The 22,241-nt window shown below is 35.5% G+C and overlaps 1 protein-coding gene across 1 annotated transcript; it reads right to left on the minus strand.

Annotated features, from left to right (window-relative positions):
• Positions 1-904: 904 nt before the first annotated feature.
• Positions 905-21,446, minus strand: LOC145567510 (translocon at the outer membrane of chloroplasts 64-like). The gene is made up of 13 exons (XM_081626809.1): positions 21,089-21,446; positions 20,099-20,251; positions 19,523-19,647; positions 15,747-15,872; positions 13,461-13,643; positions 11,769-11,913; positions 10,550-10,718; positions 8,207-8,341; positions 7,862-8,062; positions 4,064-4,191; positions 3,371-3,422; positions 1,949-2,018; positions 905-1,445 (listed from the first exon to the last, which is right to left on the minus strand). The coding sequence occupies exons 1-13, from the start codon at positions 21,292-21,294 to the stop codon at positions 1,363-1,365; spliced, it is 1,776 nt and encodes a 591-aa protein (XP_081482935.1). The 5' UTR covers positions 21,295-21,446; the 3' UTR covers positions 905-1,362.
• Positions 21,447-22,241: the final 795 nt, after the last annotated feature.

Here is a 22,241-nt window from a genome sequence, read left to right on the forward strand (position 1 = left end):
TAGAAACTAAAGGCATTACTTGGTCGATAATATCAGGTTTGGCTCAAAATCCCGGTGAGTGAAGAACGAGATATCATACTCAACTCCAAATTTCATAAAAAATTTATATTTTTTAAGGTAAAATACACTTTAATGATCTCTATTTTTTCCGATTTACTTTAAATAATCCCAATTTTCGATTATTCTACAATAGTCCAACTTTCACTTGCGTATTTTTTTATTCAATTCCGATTATCGGTTACCTGAAAAAAAATTTCTTTTTTTTAAAAAAAAAAAATATGTCAATTGGCTCAAAAAAAATAAATAAATAAATAAATATATATATATAAAAAAAAAAAAGCCAAACAAACAAACAAAAACCACCCAACCAACCAACCCCTTCCCCAGCTAAAAATCCCCCTTCCCTGAACCATCATCTTTGATCCAAACCCCACAATTCCGATCTCCTTCCCTTCCCCCCACACTTGAAACATTCCCCTTCCCCCTCACCAATCATGCTTAGACACGTATCAAGTAACTTTGTTCACTGGTTTGGAATTGAAGAAAGAAAATAAATATAAAAGTTAGAATTATTGCAGAATAATTGAACAAACAAAATCGAGATTATTAAAGTGTATTTTTCCATTTTTTAATATAATGATATTGTTTTTCATAAAAATATGTTAACATAAAAAATAGCATACTTCATAAACATTGGGCATTTAGATCTCATAAAAGTCGGCTGTAATTTCTTTCCTTCACCAATATATATCACATCTCAAATTTATATTCTTAATTAAATCTAAAAATCGTGCTCGGATTCAAATTTGAGCAACCTAAGTCAGATTAATTAAAAAATATATATATAAATCAGTTTGATTCGAATTAGATCAATAGAATTACGATGAACTTATCACAATGCAGCTGTAGCCTAAAATCAATATGATATAACAGACACAACAGACCCGCAATTGCCAGTGTAAAATTAGGATTCAGAGGATCTCCATGAAGAGAACTGTGAAGGATTATTGAAAACTTTAGTTTAAAAATTGTAATCGAGCACGATATCAACAGGCTGCCACGATAACTCACTATAAAGTTGCATATAAAATTACTTGGGCTAGTCTGCAGATAACTTCTGGGAACAAATTGCTCAAATGAGAGAAGATGCCGTATATACTACTCATCTCAGGCGAAAAATACTTGTCAGCCTTCCAGGATGCCCCCAGGACAAAATGCTGCCCAAGTTACCTCAGCCATACCACACAACTATTGGAGTGAGAATCCAGGCGGTCTTACCAACCCCTTAAGAAAATGTTGTACCCTCTTCAACACCTTCAAAGTTGAAGCTTGAAGAAAACTTAATCCTCCCAAGTCCTAAACCTACTGGAATAAGTTCTTTAGTCTTTCCATGGATACAGCTGCTCTTTTGTTTGTTGGTTCAAGAACAAGGGCATATCTGAAATCTGCAAAACAGGACATTATTTTATTCGTTATTTTCTGAATGACAGCACATGCTAGATTGCCATAAAGCTCTTTAAACTCCCTGCATTTTTCTACTTAGATTGAGTAATAGAATAAGTGGAAATAATCAACCTAGGACAGTTAGAAATTTGTCATATCTTTAGGCATTAAATGTTGGGGCAATTTGGCAATTCCTTCTGAACAATGGTATCTCTAATTACTATGCATCATTTATGATTTACTATAAGAATCATAAGTTGGCAATTGTATAACAAAAACACTACAGATGACAACATGCTGCTAACTAGAAAAAATTCTACAAAAGTCACTTCTAGCTCAGTATCTAGTGTTAAAATTCAAAGCCATAGTTCACTTTCCATACAACAAAAGCAATACTCAGGAGGCAAACACAGCTCTCCTTAGAAAAAGGGGGTTATTAGGGGCCATGCTGGGTTTTTTTTTGGCAGGGCGGGGAGGGGGGTGTAAATGGAAGATTGCAACACACCTTCAATTGCCTCTTTGTAATAGCCAAGCATTTCTCTTGCTGTCCCTCTACGTAAATATGCCTTCACATTCTGCACAATTACGACATATAAAGGCTGAGAAACAATTTACTTTAATTCTTTGGATACAAACAAGATGGCAATTTAAAAAACAGGGAAATGAAATTCTCAAGACTGGGAGCAATTCAAACACAAAGAACTTGCGCTTAATTATTTGAGAATATTATAACTATGGTCTAAATTCTTCACAGTAATTCACATAAAATTCTGGATTTGATTTGCTACAAAATGTTTATCGTCCATGCAAATGTTCATATTAGACACTTTGTTCAGATTGGATACATGTCCAGAAGTACTTGTCCAGAATTTAAATGTATAAAATGTGCTATATTTCAAGAATTAGTTTTTATTGCACCAAAAAAAAATATGTGTACCTCTTAATCATTGGCTAAGTACATCCTTATGGCCTAACACATGTGCCACCTAACGAACCACCTAGCAAGCCAGCATACGACCTCACATACCTCTACTCCTAAAGGTAACAACCTCTCATAACTCAAAAACACAAATGTTAACATGTCCTTCCCTCAACTTTCTGCCTCCCACAACCCATATGTTACAGATTATACAAAAACCTAAAATGCCATGAATTAAAGCAACTTCAATTTACTGCCATGATGAGTACATAAACTTCAGCTACTTCATCCATAGCAGTGGCCTCGTCCAAACCTACGATGCTCGTATCCATGTACGATACTTGACCTTCCAAATGGAAATGGAATATACTTCAATTTTGTCCATAATCAGGAAATTAATGCTTCTCTACCTATATATACATGTATAACAAAGAAAAGTATCCTTATACAAGAGTATACCACTATACCTACATCGCATCGTTTTGGTCTCAGCTAATGAAATGTCAATATTTTGACATACCTATTCAACTGAGCAAAATACTTTTAACATTTCAGTCACCATATTGAGATTTCACAATCAAACACTCGCTCAAAAACTGTGTCATTCTCAAACTAAAACATTTAAACAAAACCGAGAAAACTTAGTAAATAAGCTACAAAAGCCATTTTCTAACAAATTATGCAAAATTGTTACAGAAAATCCCCATGAAGGTGTCTACAATTTCCTCGTTTCATATAACTATAGGTGGTAGTGATTTCAGAAGGCATTCTTTAGTTATCTTCAAAAAAACTAAAACTTAATTTCTAGCCAGCGATAACTTTATCAAAAAATCATTTAATCTGTAGGCGAACAAAGATATTTCAAAACGTAATGCCTTATTCATCAGAATAAATGATGATTGGGACAACAAAACCTGCTATTGGTAATATATAACAATCAGAAGTTTCAAAAATTAAACAGGCGATACACAAGCGGTGGTTGGACCTTTTATGACAGAATTTACATACCTTCCTATCAAGTTCTATGGCTTTCGTGCAATCCGCTTCTGCTTGGACAAAGCTGGCGCCAGGAGAATTAGCATTGGGTGAGCATTATGACATTACAGCGGCTATATAATAAACAATTAAACATCTAGCAAATATTTATACCCAAATAACAACTTTGCTCTGTATAAATTAAAAGGTGGGTGGGTATTGGGGGAGAAAGTATACAGTAAAGAAATGGAAACCGATTCCATTTAGACCAAAATTTCTTTTAGTACATTAGATTCTACAAGCTATTACCATCAAGTTATTTTAGCCTCTCAATAATCTCAATTAATTTCACAAACAAGCGCAATTAGTCACCCATATGGCATAGATCATACAAAATTGCTTGGGAGATGCATTGTATTTTCCCTAATTGAAAATAAATTCTTTGACAACTATAAATTACTGGCTTTTGTTACAAAAGCCATTTTCAACATTAAGGAAGGCTCTAGTCTAGAGTAAGGTAAAGGTGAGGAGAGAGTAGGCTACAAACAAATTTCCGATTGATCCAAAATGCAATGTACTTTTGGCTGAGTAACATATTCTAACTTGATCAATTAGATTAAAAACAATGTCAAAAATTTTTTTTGGGTAAACTGGAAAAGGAAAGTATATAATAAATATACCGGTTTGAGAAACCTAGCTATTGTTTCCAAAATATTTAATAAGTACCTCCCAAGCTCAAGATATGCTGCAGCTCGGTTACTGTAGTATGTTGCATTACTTTCATAGAGCTTGATTGCTTCACTGTAAAAACTAATAGCCTTTTGCCATTGCTTTTCTTTGAATGCTTGATTTCCCTGTATAAATGTTAAAAAAAAAAGTGTTAGGGAAAGATATTATGAAATAGAGCATTGCTACGGATTCTATAAGAACATCCTTTCCACTCATTGAACTCCCATTAGGATTTCCAAAGTACATGCCAAGCAACATCCAAGGTATTGGGTTCAGTTGAAATCACTTACCCAATTACAATTATATTGATCACATTCAGATCTATGCTTGAAACATTCTTAAAGAAGCAAAACAAGTACAACCGTGTATGGGCTAACCATTCCAAGGATGGAGCTTGATGTAGCAACTTTCACATTCAATTCATACATCCTAATACTTCCAATATTTTGTTTCGGGAACCTTTATGATTGGCAGCAAAAGCAAATTTTTTTATTTAATTTTATTTTAATTTTTTGGCAAAGAGAAGGTGCAATGAGAGGCTACATCAAGATGGAGCCTAAGATGGAAGCATCGAGTATGGGCTTTCGGGCCTCAAAGGTAAATAAGTAAAATACGAAGTAAGTAAAATACTAAATGCCTTCTTGTATACTTTGTAGAATTGCCAATAAATAGAGAAATATGAGGATACTAAGAGGTGCAAGTTAGCATTTGTGAAATTAAAATATGCATCAAAATATTTCGATGATTTGAATGATGAAAGAAGAAAAGGTTAACCTCAGATTACATCACGAGAAAGTTAGAGGAACATATAAGGCAGATTTTGCACCTAGAGATTACTTGACAAAAACTTGTATTCCATTACAATACTAGTTGCAGGGGTTTATGTCAATGTCAATGTCAATGTAAACTAGGAATCTTGAAAAGTTGGATGATGTGTGACTTGGAAGAAATCATAGAGCACAAGCTAGATATAATGGTGGTCTGGAACATAAGCTCTTCCAAAAGGTCTAATTGTAACTCCATTGTTCCTTGATGATGTAACTGATTTAGACATTTAGTATTCACACATAAGAGGTAATTACACCAAGATGTCATATGAAATATGTAGCAACATAAAAGCCAATAATAAGAAACCACTTCGTCGAGTTTAGACTACTAAAGAAAGCCCTATGGAGACATTATGTCACGTCCAAGAGTTTTGACACCAGAATTTTGCCTTTTTTTTTTCCAATTAGCAACGATGGCATAAGCCACATGCCAAAAGGGCTTGTGATCATGAAGCAACACAAGGGAGTGTTAAGTTGGAAGTCAATCTTGCCTATTGGCGACAAGGGTGGAGTTGAGGGTCAATCAGGGTTTGTGACGGCAAAGATGGTCTAGGAGGCACATGCAAGTCCGACAAGTTTAATTTGTTTTAGGTACTCACAAGTATTCCTATGAGCTTTTAAACATGCGACGACACTATCAAAAATAAACCAAGAGACAATAATAGGTAGGAAGCTTTAATTTCATTAATCACTAGCACCCTAAAGAGCTTCTTTTTGTGTAATAAAAAAAAAACAAAAAAAACAAAAAAAAAAAAAAACAAAACTTCTTGGATTTACATGGTAAGAAGAGTTCTCGCACCAATGTTTCTTCTATAGCCCTTATATACTAGTTTAACTCTACCCCTTTGACTATATAAGCTTCATCTATTGGCTCAACTAAAGATTAGGTGCTTTGTGATGTGTTGCCTAATGATGAATGTCACTTGTTAAAAGGCCCATTGCAACAGATTTCAGGTTGTACATTTAACTTTTTAAGTCTAGCAAGAAGAAGATAATGCTGATTTCCCTCTATTCTATACCTAAACATAGCAATCCATGGAAACAAAAAGTCCATGAAATGGAGATTAGAGAAGGAGAAAAAGCAAGAGCAATCTTTTTAATTTAAGGAAACGCATTATAAAAATACAATGAGAGAGAATCATCTTAGATTTAATATGGGTAAGGTGCTCAGAGACACCACAAATGAGGTGAAGCAAGGTGTGCATACATCACATAGGCAAGGCATATTTTTTTGTAAAATAGCAGTTTTTAAATTTTATTCAAGAGTTGGGTATCATGCATCTATAAAATAAGAATGAAAAGATGATTGAATAACAAAAGAATTTAAAGTGATATGAGAAATTCTAATGTGGCTATAAGGTTGATGCTACTGCCAATAGTTTGCATGTTGGAAGAAAAAGCATTTTCAAAATCAAAACCAGTCTTAAGAAAAAAATCTAAGCAAGTAGAAGATTGAAATGCAAAATAAAAAAAGGAAATTCTCACTTTTGCTACCACTCAAACACCCCTTTCTCACTTTTGCTACCCATCTAAATTTAATTTCATTTTGCTACCACCTAAAATCACATCATTTAAATTTCACTACCACTTAAAAATTTCAGTTATTATTTCCGTTAGTGAGATCCAGCCACCCTCACTGTCACCTTCCGGCCACCCCTCCCTCCTCAGCCACCGTAACTGCCTCCCCGTCAGCCACCAAAAAAATAATTAAATAATAAAAAAAACCAGCCACCAAAAAACACCTAGCCCCCTCCCCCCTTGCCGGCGGCCAGCACCTAAAGCCGAAACCCTAAGTCGTCACACCTCGTTATTTTCCTTTCTCTCTCCTCTTCCTCGCGCTCACTGCTCTCTTTCCCCCACCATTCTCAATTTCTCACTGCTCTCTTTCTTTCTCCTTCTCCTTTACGCCTCTCTTTCTCATGCTCTTCTCATGCCATCTTTCATGCAAATTAATGGTTTTTAAAGTCAAATTCGACTATGAAATCTCTAAATCTAGAGATTTCATGGTCGAATTTGGCCTTATTAAACCAAATTCGAGGTGAAAATGAAAGCCAATTTCAATTTTAAAGGTATGTTTTCTTGTTTTAGTTTTCAATTTTATTTTTTTTTTTAAGTTTTGGGTTATGATGGTGGATTTGGCCGTTTGTGGTGGTTGGTTTTAGGTGGGCGGGTTCGGATGGGTATTCGGTCGGATCAGTGGGTGGTTTTAGGTGGGTTAAGGTGGTAGATCTAGGTTTGAGTGTGTGGGTATGGAGAAGAAACGAGGGTTTTCAAGAAGGAGAAGAGGAGAGGCCACGAGGGTTTAGGTGGGTGGTGGGTTTAGTTGTTTAAGCGGTGGGTCTAGGTTGGTTAGGGTTCGATTGGGTGGGAGAAGGTGATGGCGGGTTGCGAATGGTGGAGGAAAGGGAGTGGGGTGGGCCGCCGATGCCGACGCCGGCAGGGTGGCTGGCGGGAGAGGATAGGCAGTGCTGGGTTTTTTATTTTTATTTATTAGATTTTTTTAATTTTTATTTTATTTTTTGAATTAACTTAACAGAGACCTAACGGATTCCGTTAAGTGGTAGTGAAATTAAATTATGTGATTTTAGGTGGTAGCAAAATAAAATAAAATTTTAGATGGGTAGCAAAAGTGAAAGAGGGGTGTTTTGAGTGGTAGCAAAAGTGAAAATTTCCTATAAAAAAAAAATGAATTTAGAGTAGGTTTTATTTTGCCAATATTAAATTCTGACAAGGGCTGGCACAAAATTTAAGTTTGGTTTATTCACATTGTAGCCTTGTAGGGTATCTTCTCATTTTGATTAGCTTCCCTAGGGGATAATTAACAGTCTCCTGAAAACTGTATCCCCATTCTTCTATTCATGAGAATTAAGTAAAATAACTCAGACCTGACCATGAGCCATCACTTTTAATTTACAGCCAATTGTACCATCATAAACAAGAAAATAAACATGGGAATTAGCTGCTTGACCTTTTCTTTCGCAAGCTCTGCAGATCTTTCCCGGCTGTATGAATTGGAGGTAGATTTTGATTTAGAAAGAACTTCTACTTGCTCCTGAATATTTGAATACATGGTTTGTACAATGTCAAGCAAGAATCTATCACCTCCATGCTTTGCTATAAACGACACTGAAAGTGGACACTTGTTATGATATCCAAGAGGTATCGCAACCTGCATTGAGTGACAAAACAAAGCATATAAGGAAGTTGATAACCTGAACGATCACAATTCACCACATAAAAGTCAAAAATTAGTAAATAAAAGCCAGAGAGAGAGTGAGAGACAGAGAGAGATTAAAAAAAGCCAATAGCTTACCTGACAGCATCCTGATAAGCTGGCAATAGATTGTAGACTATTTAAACGGCTCAAATAAGTTTCTGATGACATCTCTTTTCCACCAACTTTTTGGGGAGGATCAGCAAATGTAGGGATAACCAGCAATCCATCATCCTGCTCAAATAATTCATCAATAGTAGATAAGTCAGCAGGTAGTCAGGCATTATCACACTTAAGCAAATAATTCAAACTAGCTCCACAGTCGCTAATAACTATTACTAGCTCCATACTCGCCAATCACTATTACTAGTTCCATAGTCGCCAATCTGGCCCATATAAATATATATTAGAGCAATAAAGTGTATTTTCTACTCTGTGTATAAGCAAGCTGAAGTGTTAACAATCACCCATCCAGTATATTGGCCTTCATTGGCGTCTAGCTAACCATCTTTATGAAACTATTCGCATAGAACAGACATTCATGAGTGATTGAGGAATTGGAATGTTCTATTTTCCTGGAGGTGGTCATTAAGGTTTGCTTATTGGTCATCCATTCAAGGCATATGACTAGCCAAGCCAGACTTACACCAGCTATTTCTTATCCAGAAGCTACATAGAGCTGAAACGTCCAAAATGAGGCAATAACGAGAATCGTCGAATGTCAGGAATGTCCTCGTTTCCCTCTTTCCATGTCAAGTCACTACATCAACATCCTCAATTCCCTTTCTCTCTTTCCATGTGCCCTTCTTTCGTGTAAGATGCGGGAAAATTCCACTAAAGCAGCTGATCAAGTTGAAAGTTAGAACTAAATCTTGGATGTGTATGTCAAGTTGTCAACCATCTCACAAATTTTCAATGCATATTTCCCCTTGTTTTCTTCCTTTTTTTTCATTAGATGTTCAACCTGCTTCTAATGGTTTGTGCCCAGTTTCAATTCATTTGTTGGCTTTTTTTTTATTTCGTACTCGAACTCCTATTGTTTAATCTTATGTGTAGGAACAACCGGAAACACCTAAAGGCAAGCAAATGGCCTAGGCTTAGTTTTAAAAGGCGTGAGGCGCACCGAGGCGCAAAAGGTCCTTGGAGCCTAGGCGCAAAGCGCAGGCGCGCGCCTTTCGTATATGAGGCGCATAATTTTTAATTTTTAATTTATATATATATTACTGCTTTCTTAGTACGAAGTATTATGTATGTTTAAAGAAAAAAAAAATTAAAATTGGTTAAATAAAAAGCTCAACAGACTTTTTTTAATAAAAAAAAAAAAAACAGAAATGAGGTTAGTATAAAGTCTTAAAAGGAAAACAAACAAAAAAAAAAAGGGTGGTTTGCGTCAGAAAGGGGTGTGAGGAGAGAGAAAGATAGAAAGAAGATCGAAGGAGGAGGAAAAAGAAAGATCAAAGAAAGAGAAAAAAGGAAGATTGACCTGGGAGAGCTTGCCGCGACAATGCGATGATTCCGGTGCCAGAATCCACCGGAATCACAGCTATTTCCCTAACTCAGAATTCGCAAATTAGGGTTTCTGATATTTAGGGCTTTTGATTTGGGGGTAAAAATTAAAGCTAATTCATGCAATTAATTGAGGGTTTTTGTTCGAAATTGTAAAACAAAGACTGGGTAAGTTTTAATTTGCAAAAATTTTGGTCTTTTTCTGTAGATTTAACTCAAATCTTCATTTTCTCTCGCGTTTGACTGTTAAGCGACCTAGGCGCAGCGCCTTGCGCCTTGGCAAAGGCAGTTTGAGGCGCACCAAGGCGCGCGCTTTTGGTAGGAGCTTGCGCCTGTAATGGTAAAGCACACTGACCTGCGCCTTTGTGAGCCTTACGCCTAGGCACGCCTAAGGCGCGCTTTTTAAAACTAAGGGCCTAGGAGTTCAAGAATGTGGATCTAAAGAAACAAAGAAGGTTTATGGAATAGAGAAAGCAAAGTGCAATTCATTTGCAAAGGGTCTACTTTGTAGAGGTACATCTTCCAAAGCACTTAACACATAAAGGACAATTTCAAGTTAAAGGTAAAAGTTAGTCTCAATGGCTTTTCAACAATTGTAACAAGCCTGATTTGACAAGAATTGAAAATTTATGACCATTGAAAGTCAGCCTGCAATGTGAGCAGCCAATCAGACCAGTAGGCCTATTTCAAAATAACATAACTTTGAGCAGCCAACAGGCTAATACTTGGGTTTCGATTACTTTTCCGTCAATTCTTATGCCCATTAATCTTCCAATTTAAGAATCCTGCAAAAGGACCATGTACACCACAACTTTTAAGGGGGTCTTATTATAGTTATTTTAGTCCACTAGTTAGGTTATTAGAGAAGAATTTTTGAGAAAGTGAGACAACAACTGTTTAAACATGGATATTATATAATCAAATGGGGATCCATACCTTCAAAAGAGAGTTGAGTGCAAGCCGCATTTCAGTTTTAACTCGGTGCATCTTTTGAATCTCACTCTCATCAATCACATTACCTTCATGAAACAATGCTCTAATACTAGCACCTACATCAGGTTTCACCAAATTAATCCACTCTCCATGATTTTCCTTGAACTCATACCTGTAATCAGATTTCAGATAAAGTCAACTATACTAAAAGAAAATCATTGAGTCTTCATCATTATCATTACCATTAGAGAAAGAGAACATGTCCAAAAAACACTTAATCTTCATAGAAAAGGGCAAGGAAAAAACACCAGAGCTATATACACAAAGATAATAATATTAGTACTAATAGTACATTACACTTGAATACTTGATGGATCAATCACCCAGTCAGAAATACATTACTAACATGGATAACAGAATTTGGATAAAAGAACCCACCTAATCCTAGATACATTACTAAAATGGATAAATAATTCAAATTAACACTTCCTGTGTTACCTAAATATTGCATCATTTGTTTATGAAACTATTCTCACAAATCCTCTTCAACCTCAAATTATGATTTACGTAAATAAACATAGTCATGTGGAGTATAATTAGATTCGTCTTGTTGTAATATTGACTTTTTATAATTTTAACTCTTTATAATTAAGGTTTTTAAGGTGGAAAATGGTGCAGTGGGATGCACAAATTCCATCCATGGAGCAACGCTTGGGGACCAAAGGAAGAATAATAGACAAAATGGAAAAAAAAACATGAGATTCAAAGCTAAGTGTCACCGCAATCAGCAAGTGAAAACCAGCTCAGTTAAATCCTTTGCCATAGATATACAGTATAAAGAGATGCTAATCTGCGTTCTTCAGAATGAGAGAATTTGACTCTAGAAAGCTCCTAGGAAAAACCCTATTTTGTTTTTTAGTAAATCTAATCAGAAGAATAATCTTATCAATCCTGAAGGCATAATGTCAATAGAGCACATACAATTTCAATATCTATGCAGGAATCGATAATAAAAACAAACTAATGAAATGTGTATTAAAAGATAAGAATTGCATTAACATTTGTACTATTGCAAACAGCAATAAGGATGTCCAAGTATTATCAATCAAAAAAAAATTACTAAACTCTGTCATGATAGATATTCTCCACATAATTTACAATAATAATATGAAGTAATTTTACAAGCATGCAGAATTAATGAGCTTTTAGACAAAATGTATACCTTAGAAGGGACTGCATCACATGTGCAAGCAGATTTATTGTAGATGTCTTCACTGGATCGTTATTTTTCTTAGCAAACAATTCCAATAAGCTTGAAACTTTTGAACTTAAGTATGCTCCGAGATTTTCATGCTTTAGTACTTGCCCTGAAATACTACTAATTAAATTCATGGATACAGAGTTACACAAAATGAATCATGATGATGATGCTGCAACAACTAAGAACATAAACCAACATTTGAGCACAAGTTTTCAACAAGAATTTTCAGTACTTTGCCTTTTAGATGTTTCTTATTCAAGGGACACAAGATAGATGATACCGTAATATTTTTTCATCACTAGTCATCGCACTTGAAACAAATACTAAGTGCACCTCCTCATGTCAAAATTACTTCAATGATAATTTAGAGAATTGGTATTAATATAGATTGAATCTACATGCTATCATCACGCCTTAAATTTTCCGAAAGCCAACATGAAACAAAGAGAGAATGAACTTTCAAGGTAAGAATAGAAAGAATGAGGACTCAAAATGATTTGAACTAAACAATGTCTTAAGATGCTGAAGAGGGGCAGAGAAAACCAGCGAGTCAATCATGCTATACAACAAAAGCATAGCCTAAGGAAGTCTCAGAATCTAGAGAGTCGAGAAGTACAATTGAAACCAAATAAAGCCCATAACATTCCCAAGACATACGAATACAGAGGGAAGGGGGAATAGAGAGAGATAGATGATAAGTGAAGAGGAAGAAACCAGAAAAGAGATATTGCGGACTAAGACTGTCAGCAACTATCACAATTTAGTAAATTTATTAAAAATACTAATTTCTGATAACAGCAAGGGCCCCATAGGGAGTTGATCCACCAAAAAAAAACCATACCCTGAACTTTCAAACATTGATAGACTTTAAGGACCCCAATATGACATCCCAATTTGTAAACATGTTAGTATCTCACCCTAAACAATTACACTTTGAAGCACCTAACAAAGATAGAAATGCTCAAACAGCATTGGCGAAGCTGGCATCAGGGGATGCTTTGAATAAAGGGCCTACTTAAAACCCACTGAGCTTCCCAATCAATTTATACCAAAAGTTAATACTCAAAAATTATCTACAACTAGAAATCCAATCTATACATTCACTCTCTCTAATCATAATTAGCACTTCACTGAAAATACTTAATTCTATATTTGATTCTTCTATCCCTGGGAAAGTACACACTTGCTTATAGCATCATGCATCCCTGTACCTGTAGATTTCACAAGCTATAGACAGGCTATTACGTAACGCCTTTAGATCCCTACAGTCCCTTGTGCCACCTTAAGTCAGCAATGCCATGCTAATCACAACTAGAATCCACAGAGTGTGCTTTCACTGCCTCAGTAAGACAACCAGAAAATACACATGTTAAATCCTCATCCCTTTATGTGAATTAAACAGAGCAGAAATTAAGAGGTTAACAGGCTCCTCAACAACTATAGAGGGATCAGAAGGATCCCCTTAACATTAAATTCTAACGTAAAATCAGACAATAAAAGGATTAAAATGTAGAGGAGGAAAGGAAGGGGTGGCATTGTTACTTTATCAGTGAGACAGTGATCTATAAAAATATTATACAGCAATATTAGGTCAAATTTCAATGACTAAATCAAAATAAGACAGACAACTACACAAAGGACGTGAAAACATACTTCCAAACAACTTCTCCGTAGATCTAATCACAGGCTGAATCACTTGATCAACAGGAAGTTTAATCAGCTCAAAGCAGTCATCAGCAATTATTATTTGCCTAGGACTTCGCTGAGCTGCAAATTGAAGTTTCATCACAACATGAACAGCCCGCCGTAGCACGTCAGGATCCTTGGCACAAAAACCTGTGAAATTCAAACAATTGAATAATTTAGTTGCCAATATAAATATACTAACTCCTCAAATAATTCTCCTCTTAATTTTAGGAATGCATATTCACAGTCAGTATATATATTTGAAAGAAAAGGACTAAATATAACTGATTGTGGGTAAGAAAGGTAGTTTGGGAGGGGAGGGGGGGGGGGGGGGGTGAAGAGTTTCACATCACATGATACATGAAGAAAGAGAGCACGGAGGGCTAGTTAAAGGAGGAATTCAAAAGTGAGACCAGTCTTGTTTTTCAAACTGACCCCCCCCCCCCCCAGATGCTCAAAAATCAAAAACTAAAGAATGCTCATAATCATATCGCATGGTGTGTGTGTGTGTAGGGGGGTTGTGTGTGTGTGTGTGGATCAACTTAAGACATGAAGTAAAAAGTTGGTGGGAGTAAGATAACGGTGGATAAAATTAGAAAGTGAGTGGAAAGGTGTAAATAGTGTGGGGTAAAAAGTAAAAGGAGTTTGCCAAAAGTGGAGCAAAGTAACAGTAAGTCAAAACTTTCCAAAACAACCCCAAACAGAATGAGAGTAAACTACTAACATACTTTATAATTTTTAGAAAAGGTGAATGTGTGGATGAAAAAAGGTGGATAAAATATAAGGGTTAGAGTAAAAAGATGGGTGAGTGTAAGAAAGGTAGATAAGGTAGGGGAGAGAGCGGGAAAATGTAAAAAAAGGTAGGGTAAGAGTGATAAGCTAGTATAGGAGATTTGCCAAAATGAAACAAAGTAGAAGTGAGTGGAAAATAATAATATACAAATGGGTACTTGGGTAGTAAGTAGAACAAAAAAAAAAAAAAAAAAAAAAAAAAAAAAAAAAAAAAAATTGAAAAGTTAATGATAGATTTTTTTTGAGTAGAACAAAATGAAAAAAGACACATAGTGAAAAGTTTCTTCTAATGAAAAGACACAACAGTTTTAAAAAAAATAAAAATAAAATAAAAATCAATTATGAAAATGAATTAAAAAAACCACGTGAACCAAATCATTTCATTATTCAGTATTATGTCTAGCTATCTAAGCAAGTCAATGACAAACTTGTTTAGTCATACCTCATGTCAGATTGATATTCCCCATTCAACACAAAACTCCCATAAGACTAAATGTATTTCCTAACTTTCTTGAACCAAACATGCTAGGGAAATTAGTGAGTTTGGCCAACTTCCCTTTCCTTTCGATTTCTTGAACCAAACAGTCCCCAGTTGATTAATATGATTTTGGTGCAACAAACAGTCTTCACAAAATATAGGTATTTGATTTAGAGTCAAACAGACCTAAACTAAACGATTTGATCTAACAAACCAAATAATAAACCAAACTAGAATTGCAAGATTTGGTCAAATAAGCATTTCACCTACTCTCATAATTTTTATCACAATACTTTAAATCTATTTATCTTAATTACACACATAAAATAACATCCTAGAGCCCTATATGTAGGCAACATAAATCCTAGATTAATCTAACAAAGAATCCTAATTAGCATAGAAAATAAACACCTAACTAGGCTAAGCCTCCCAAAATAGTAAAATACATCTTTTTTTAGATGATAAAATGCATCTTTTTTTACACGTAAAAATCAATCCTTCATAAACTAATAAAGCCACATAATAAAACATTTAAAAAATACGAATTATCCTAATTGGACTAGGATAATGCCTAGTAGTTTTTTAGCACATCAAGAGTCCTTCAGCACCCAACTAACCTCGCATCAAAATAGTCATATAATCTAACATAAAACATTATATGGATAGGTCAAAGATATGTTGACTTTAAGTGTTGACCAAACCTACTCAAATTAACATCGAGTAATTGTACATCTTATGAGTTCCATTAATCTAACATATCCTTTCTTTCAATTTTAGACAAGAAACAAATCAAGAGTTTGGGATTGAAATCACCAAATCTTTATTTTAAAATTCTTAGGCACGAAGCTTTACTAAAGTAGATCAATTTCATAACATCATCTTCCTCACAGCTGTAGATTCCACTTTGTAAGTATGGTTCTCTAGGTATCTCAAGAAACTAATAAACACATACCTATTGTATCAAGAAACTAATAAACACATACCTATTGTATCAAGACTTGGTGAAACAGGAATAATCCCTGCTTGTGAAATAGACCCATGTGACGCTCTAAATCCAATGACACCACAAAATCCAGACGGCAATCGAACACCACCAATAGCATCAATACCTGCCAACATAGTAACCTATAATCAACAAGGCTATATGAAAATTTACATAACATATCCATAGACAGAGGCCACAAAAGATCTCCATCTCTTAAAGAAGACAACAAAAAAAAAATGCAAGGAATCAAGGTTGTTAGGAAATAAAAACCACATTAAAAGTTTAAAAGAATTTGCAAAAGATATATTTAATGAAGATACTAAGCTTTTTAAATTTCTGCATTACTAAGCTATTTAATTTTTGCTGAGATATACTAAGCTATTTAATTTTTGCTGAGAGAGTGATTCCTCCTATATACTAAGCTATTTAATTTTTGCTGAGAGAGTGATTCCTCCTGTCATCAATAAAACTCACATTGCAATCATTCCAAAAACAGATGATCCCTCTTGTATCTCTCAATTTCGCCCAATTAGTCTTTGCAATACCATATATAAAATTGTGGCAAAAATCTTCGCTTATAGGTTAAGGGTTTTTGTGCCTAGTAGAATTTCCCTAAACCAAAATAGCTTTCTTCCAGGTAGGGGTACGGAGACAAATGTCAGTATTGTCAATGAAATTCTTCATTCCAGGAGGAATAGGAAAGGTAGAAAGGGGTGGTTTATTCTTAAATTAGACCTTGAAAAAGCCTATGACAAATTGGGATGGCATTTTGTCCGTGATTCCCTTATAAATTTTGGTCTTAAACCCCCCCCCCCCCCAATCAAGCTTATTTTGAGTTGTATTTCATCAGTGTCTTCTTCTGTGCTTGTTAATGGCATTCCTACTCATAGCTTCTCCGGGGAATTCGCCAAGGCGATCCCATGTCACCATACCTTTTTATCATTGCTATGAAAATACTTTCCAAGTTGATCCATGAAACTGTTCATAAAAAGGTATGGACTCCTTTCTGTATGGAGAAAAAGACTAATCCGATCTTCCACTTGCTTTTTGCCGATGATATTTTGCTTTTTGGGGAAACCTCAATTGAAAATATCATGGTGCTAAAGGAAGTGCTAGATCAATTTTGTGATATGTCCTTATTTAGGTCTTCTTCTCAAAAAACACTGCTCTTACTATAAGCAATGCTAAGAGTAAGGTCTTCTCAAAAAGCACTTCTCTTGCTGATAGAAAATTATTCTCAGATTCTATCAACATCAAAGAAACCGAAAATCTGAGTCCTTATTTAGGATTTCCAATCTCTAGCACCACCAGACCTTCCAAAGCAAAAGTGGAGTTCATACCTCAAAAAATCCACTCAAAGCTAGCCACCTGGAAGTCCAAGTTTCTATCTAGGGCTGGGAAACTCTACCTTGTGAATTTTGTCCTCTAACACTCTCCTTAACTATTATATGCAGTGTATGCTCATTCCTGAACACACTCTCAAATCCTTCAACAAAAAAATCAACAACTTTCTTTGGGGAAAAGGGGACTCTAGTAGAGGGATTCATCTTGTGGGGTGAGAAAAAATTGCTAGACCTAAAGAGGAAGGAGGTTTGGGTATTAGGTGTGCTAGTACTCTTTATAGGGCTTACATGTTAAAGCTTTGGTGGAGAATGTTAAATCAGGAAAACAACCTTGCTGTGAGAGTGCTAAAAGATAAGTACACTAAGAGTAATAATCTGTTCAGATCTTTTAAGTACGGCTCACATTTCTGGAAGGGTATGGGGAAAGTTTGGGAGGTTTTCAAACAGAATATTCAATGGGGAGTGGGGGAAGGGAGACACATCCTTCTTTGTTATGATAATTAGACGGGTAATTCTTCTCCTAGATGTATGATTCAAGGGCCTTTAAATAAGGGGGAAGAGGATATTATGCTTAATCAATGTATTGAGACATATCAATGGAATTTTGGTAATCTTTCTTTTGTAATCCCGGAGCAGATCTTGAATGTTTGCACTAGTATTCCTATCCATGTTGGTAACCCTCCCTTGGATGATTTCATTTTCTCAAACTTCACTTCAAACAAAAAATTTGATTTCAAAAAAGCTATGAATGCCATCAAAAGTTTTCCCGGTGAACTTGGATTTGGAAATTTGCAACTCTTCCTAAAGTTAGATTTTTATTTGGCTTGCTTTTCTTGATAGATTACCATATAAGGGTACTCTATATAGAAGGAATTTTGTTTCAGATAACAGTTTTGCTTGCTGCCACTATTCCCCTGAGAATTAGGGATTGTACGGTAGCAAGGGAAATTTGGGGAAAGTTCCATGTGAACCCAGATTTTTTCTCCCACCCCACTGAGCTTTGGCTTACCAAGAACCTCAAAATGCCCCCTCCTCATTGTCCAATATCTCTCCCATGGCAAACCCTTCTCCTTCATTATAAGGAAGCTCTGGCTTCATAAAAAAGGAGTTTTCTCTCTCAAAAACCACAGGATCAACTTATCCTTGAAGCCCAAGCTTTAGCCTGGGAATTTCACACTTCAAGAGATAGTAACCTGTCATCCTCAACCACCAATCTGCCCACCTTTCCATCCTGGCGGCCACCAAGACAAAATTGGTGGAAGCTCAACTGTGATGTCTCTTTTTCTTCGCCCTTAAATGCAACAGGTATAGCAGGGACTTTTAGGGATTCAAATGGCAATTGGATCATTGGCTTCCAACAAAAAACGCAAGTGCCTTCTGTCATTTGGGGAGAACTAAAAGCAATACATACAGGGTTGTCCATCATTGCTGAGAAAGGATGATCGAATATTCTGATTTTTTTTCAGATTGAAAAGGTGCAATTGAAAGAGTGCAGCAAGAGGATCCGGGCAAAGATGCTTAAGTGCTTATTGTTTAACGTTGCAGGGACCGTTTAGATAGGATGCCTAGTGTCGAGCTCAACCATGAACCAAGAGGACGCAATAGGGCAGCAGATCTTTAGGCTAAGCACCGTAGAACGAATGCTAGCATTGATTGTAATCTAATTATTTTGGACAATTATCCTGACTTCTTAGCTACTGTAATTATGGAGGATAGACCTCCTTAACTGCCTTGTAATTGCTGAACTCTTTTTAATCTAATTTAACTCCCGGCTTTACATCAAAAAAATAAATAAAAAAAATAAAATAAAATCTACATTACTATCCTCAAACTCCTCCCACTACGATAATAGCACAATATTGTAGTAAAGTGATTCTAACTCACGGTAAAACCAAACTTAATCTACTAATCCACTATTTCTCACTAAAGGAGTAAAGGGTGATCTAAAAGTGTGAAAATCCTCCCCTTCTTGTTTTAATGGCTTACCATATATATTGGGTCTTTCCTAATTAGCCATGAAGCCGATGGATACAGATGGCCTTCACAAGCACGCTTCATCAAATTCAATGAAAAGGGATTCGGCAAAAGCAATCAACAGGCTGTTCATATCAATAAATGGCTAGTGGAGGGGAAAGGAGCTCCTCACATAACCATGAATAATATATGCAACCTATGCTGCTTCTCAAGTCAGCACCCTATAGATGTTCTAAAGGGGAAAATAAGTTGAAAATTCTCTATACACAAAAAAAGAGTAAAAAAAAAAACATTTCTATCTAAGATAAAGAACTCCACTATTTCAAAAGAATACGACAAATCTTTACACACTCAGTCATATTTATATAACCATTAACAAATATACTTCCCATTCTAACATCAGCCTGCTAAGATGCAAGAGTTACATATCAAAAAAGATAGTTCTTATGCAGCTCACCCATAGAGAAGTCAACAAGGTTAGCAGCAACAGAAACAGCAGCTCCACTACAAGATCCCCCAGGAATTCTATCATGGACTCCAGGATTTGTTGGTGTACCATAGTGCTTATTTTCTCCAATGACACTGAAAATATTAAGTGGTGAATGTGAACAAAACAAAACACAAAAATGCCCTTCTAAGATATGATCTTGCAAACACTAGATTTCTAAACGATACAGACCAGAAAACACTTTCAACACATATCAATGGTTCTATCAATAGAACTAGGACACGATATCAATGAATTGATTGACATACTCTGTGAGCTCATCCAAATATTAAGATAAAGAGTAAGAGGCACAGTTTTCTCAGAAATCTTATATTATTATTGGAGTATAGATACACTTGCAGCCACAAAGCCTTGATCCCAATATGATAGGGTCGGCCAAATTCAATCACAACCATAAAGCATTTAGTTATTCCTCTGTGTTTTAAAATTCTGTGAAAAATATCATCTCCATAATAACGTTTATGGAATATGCACCACATAATGCCATATGAGAATTTGCAGAAAACCGAAAAAGTAGTAAGTAACCTGTATGCCATCTCATCGATAATAGTCTTCCCAATACATGTAGCACCACCGTCAACCAGAGTTGACACCACAGAAGCAGTCCTCGAAGCAGCCTCATGAGTCCTAGCCCAATCAGGATTACCAAAGCCGGTCACATGTCCCTCAATGTCAATTCTGCAATAATGTGAGGGGAAAAAAAAATCAGAATACAGTGCTTGAAAAGACAATGACCTTCAAAATATGACAATGACATGAAATGAAGTTGTTCCAGTCACGATACGTAAAATTAATATGGCAATGACCTTCATGATAAGGCTCTATTTGGTTTGACACAAAAACCAATTTCAATGAAAAAGCAATTTTTCTTGGAAAACATATTTTCAAGGAATTCCACAATTGCAAATTACTCATAATATTCATTTATTTGTTTCCTTACCAGAAAAGTTACAGGGAAATTGCAAATGGGGTGGAAAGGTAAAGATGGATGAGAATAAAGAAAATAAGAGGGAGGAAAACATGGTTTCCCGTGAATTGTAAAGGAAAATGTTTTCCGCTAGTTTTCCACCATTAGAAAAATTGTTTTACAACGTTTCACAAACCAAGCAAAGGAAAATGAGTGAAAATGGGAAAACCATTTTCCATGAACTCATTTTACAACAAACCATACACTCCCTAAGTATCACAATGAATAGCAATTACTCGTAACAAATAACAACATAATTACAAAATAACACATATACTTCTGCAAATTATTTACTAGAAGAAGCCACTTAAACAAACAACATAGTGGTGCAATTGCCTAATTGGTATCAAAAACACAAAAATTATCCATCAAATTCCTTGAATTCTAAAGTAATAATAAATAAATAAAACACTAACCAAAACTTATCAAAATCCCCAACTAAGCAAACAATTTCCAAATATCTTATTGATTAAAACTAATTAAACCCATTAAAGAATATTTAAGTAGGAATAATTTGAACCAGAAAAACGAATAAATTAAGCACTTACAAATCAGAAACTGCGAAAGTAAGATTAGTAAGGGGGTGAGGAGCTTTCGGAGGAGCAGGTTGAGGAGGAGGAACAAGTTTAAGTTTCTGAATGAATGCTCCAAAGTCTTCTTTGACGGCCTTTTTGAGCTTTTGTGTCATAAGCAAAAGAGTACCAGCCAAACCCAATCCAAGCATCACCCATATATTGGCAGAAGAAGACGCCATTGATAAGAAAGAGAGAGAATTTCGAGAAGAGGTTTACTGTATTTGTACTTTGTAGGTTGTTTAAGTTTAAAGGGATGGGGTTTTGGGGTTGAGGTAGGGAGAGACCTCTTGTTTGTGGTCGTTCTTGAGAAGTGAAAAATTACACGAAACTAAATGACACAAACATCTACGATTCATCAATAAACGCATTCGGCATTCGGCATTCGGCATTCGGCATTCGGCAAGACGTCATCGCATTGATTTATGAAAATATTAGCCCTGAGCGATTGATGTATAAGTATTGTTTGGTTATATTGAAATTTGTATTCATAGGAAGTAAATTTCTGGACCTGATCATACTTAGTCTAGCCCGTGTGGCCCAACTCGACCCAATTCTGGGCTGGTTTTGGGTAAATTTTATTATTTTAGACTGGTTTGGCGACTATAAAACTGGAAAAAAAAATAATAATAAAAAATTGTACATTTAATATTATATAACTGAATATTTTAGTTGTTATAATAAATGTTCATTTTATCAAAGAAATCAAAAATCAAGTAGAAAAAGAAAGAGAAATAGACTTAACAGGATAAAAAAAAACGAGGATCGAAAACGTAGATAGGGACAACATTAAAGTAGTTGGAAGTGGCGGAAACAATGTCGAGATGATCGTCGTCTCGTCGATACGAAGGTCATGCTTGAACCAGACAACAGCAACACCGCCATTGTTATTGGTTTGAGCTGTAAATTGTGGTTTGGTCTTCATCTTTAAGGAGAGAGAAAATGTGTGATTGAAAGAAGGAGGTTTGGGAAGGAAAGTGGAGGGTAGAGAGAGAGAGTGGAGTTGAGTCAGAAACACCATTTTTGGGTAGGAGAAAGAAACAAAAGTATTGATGAAGATTTTACCCATATCATTAAAATTACATTTTTGTTTTTTAGGACAAATGAGAGCTAATTGTGGAGGAGAAAA

This window comes from Chenopodium album, chromosome 11, assembly GCF_948465745.1.
Source record: "Chenopodium album chromosome 11, dcCheAlbu1.1, whole genome shotgun sequence".
Classification (NCBI taxonomy): domain Eukaryota; kingdom Viridiplantae; phylum Streptophyta; class Magnoliopsida; order Caryophyllales; family Amaranthaceae; genus Chenopodium; species Chenopodium album.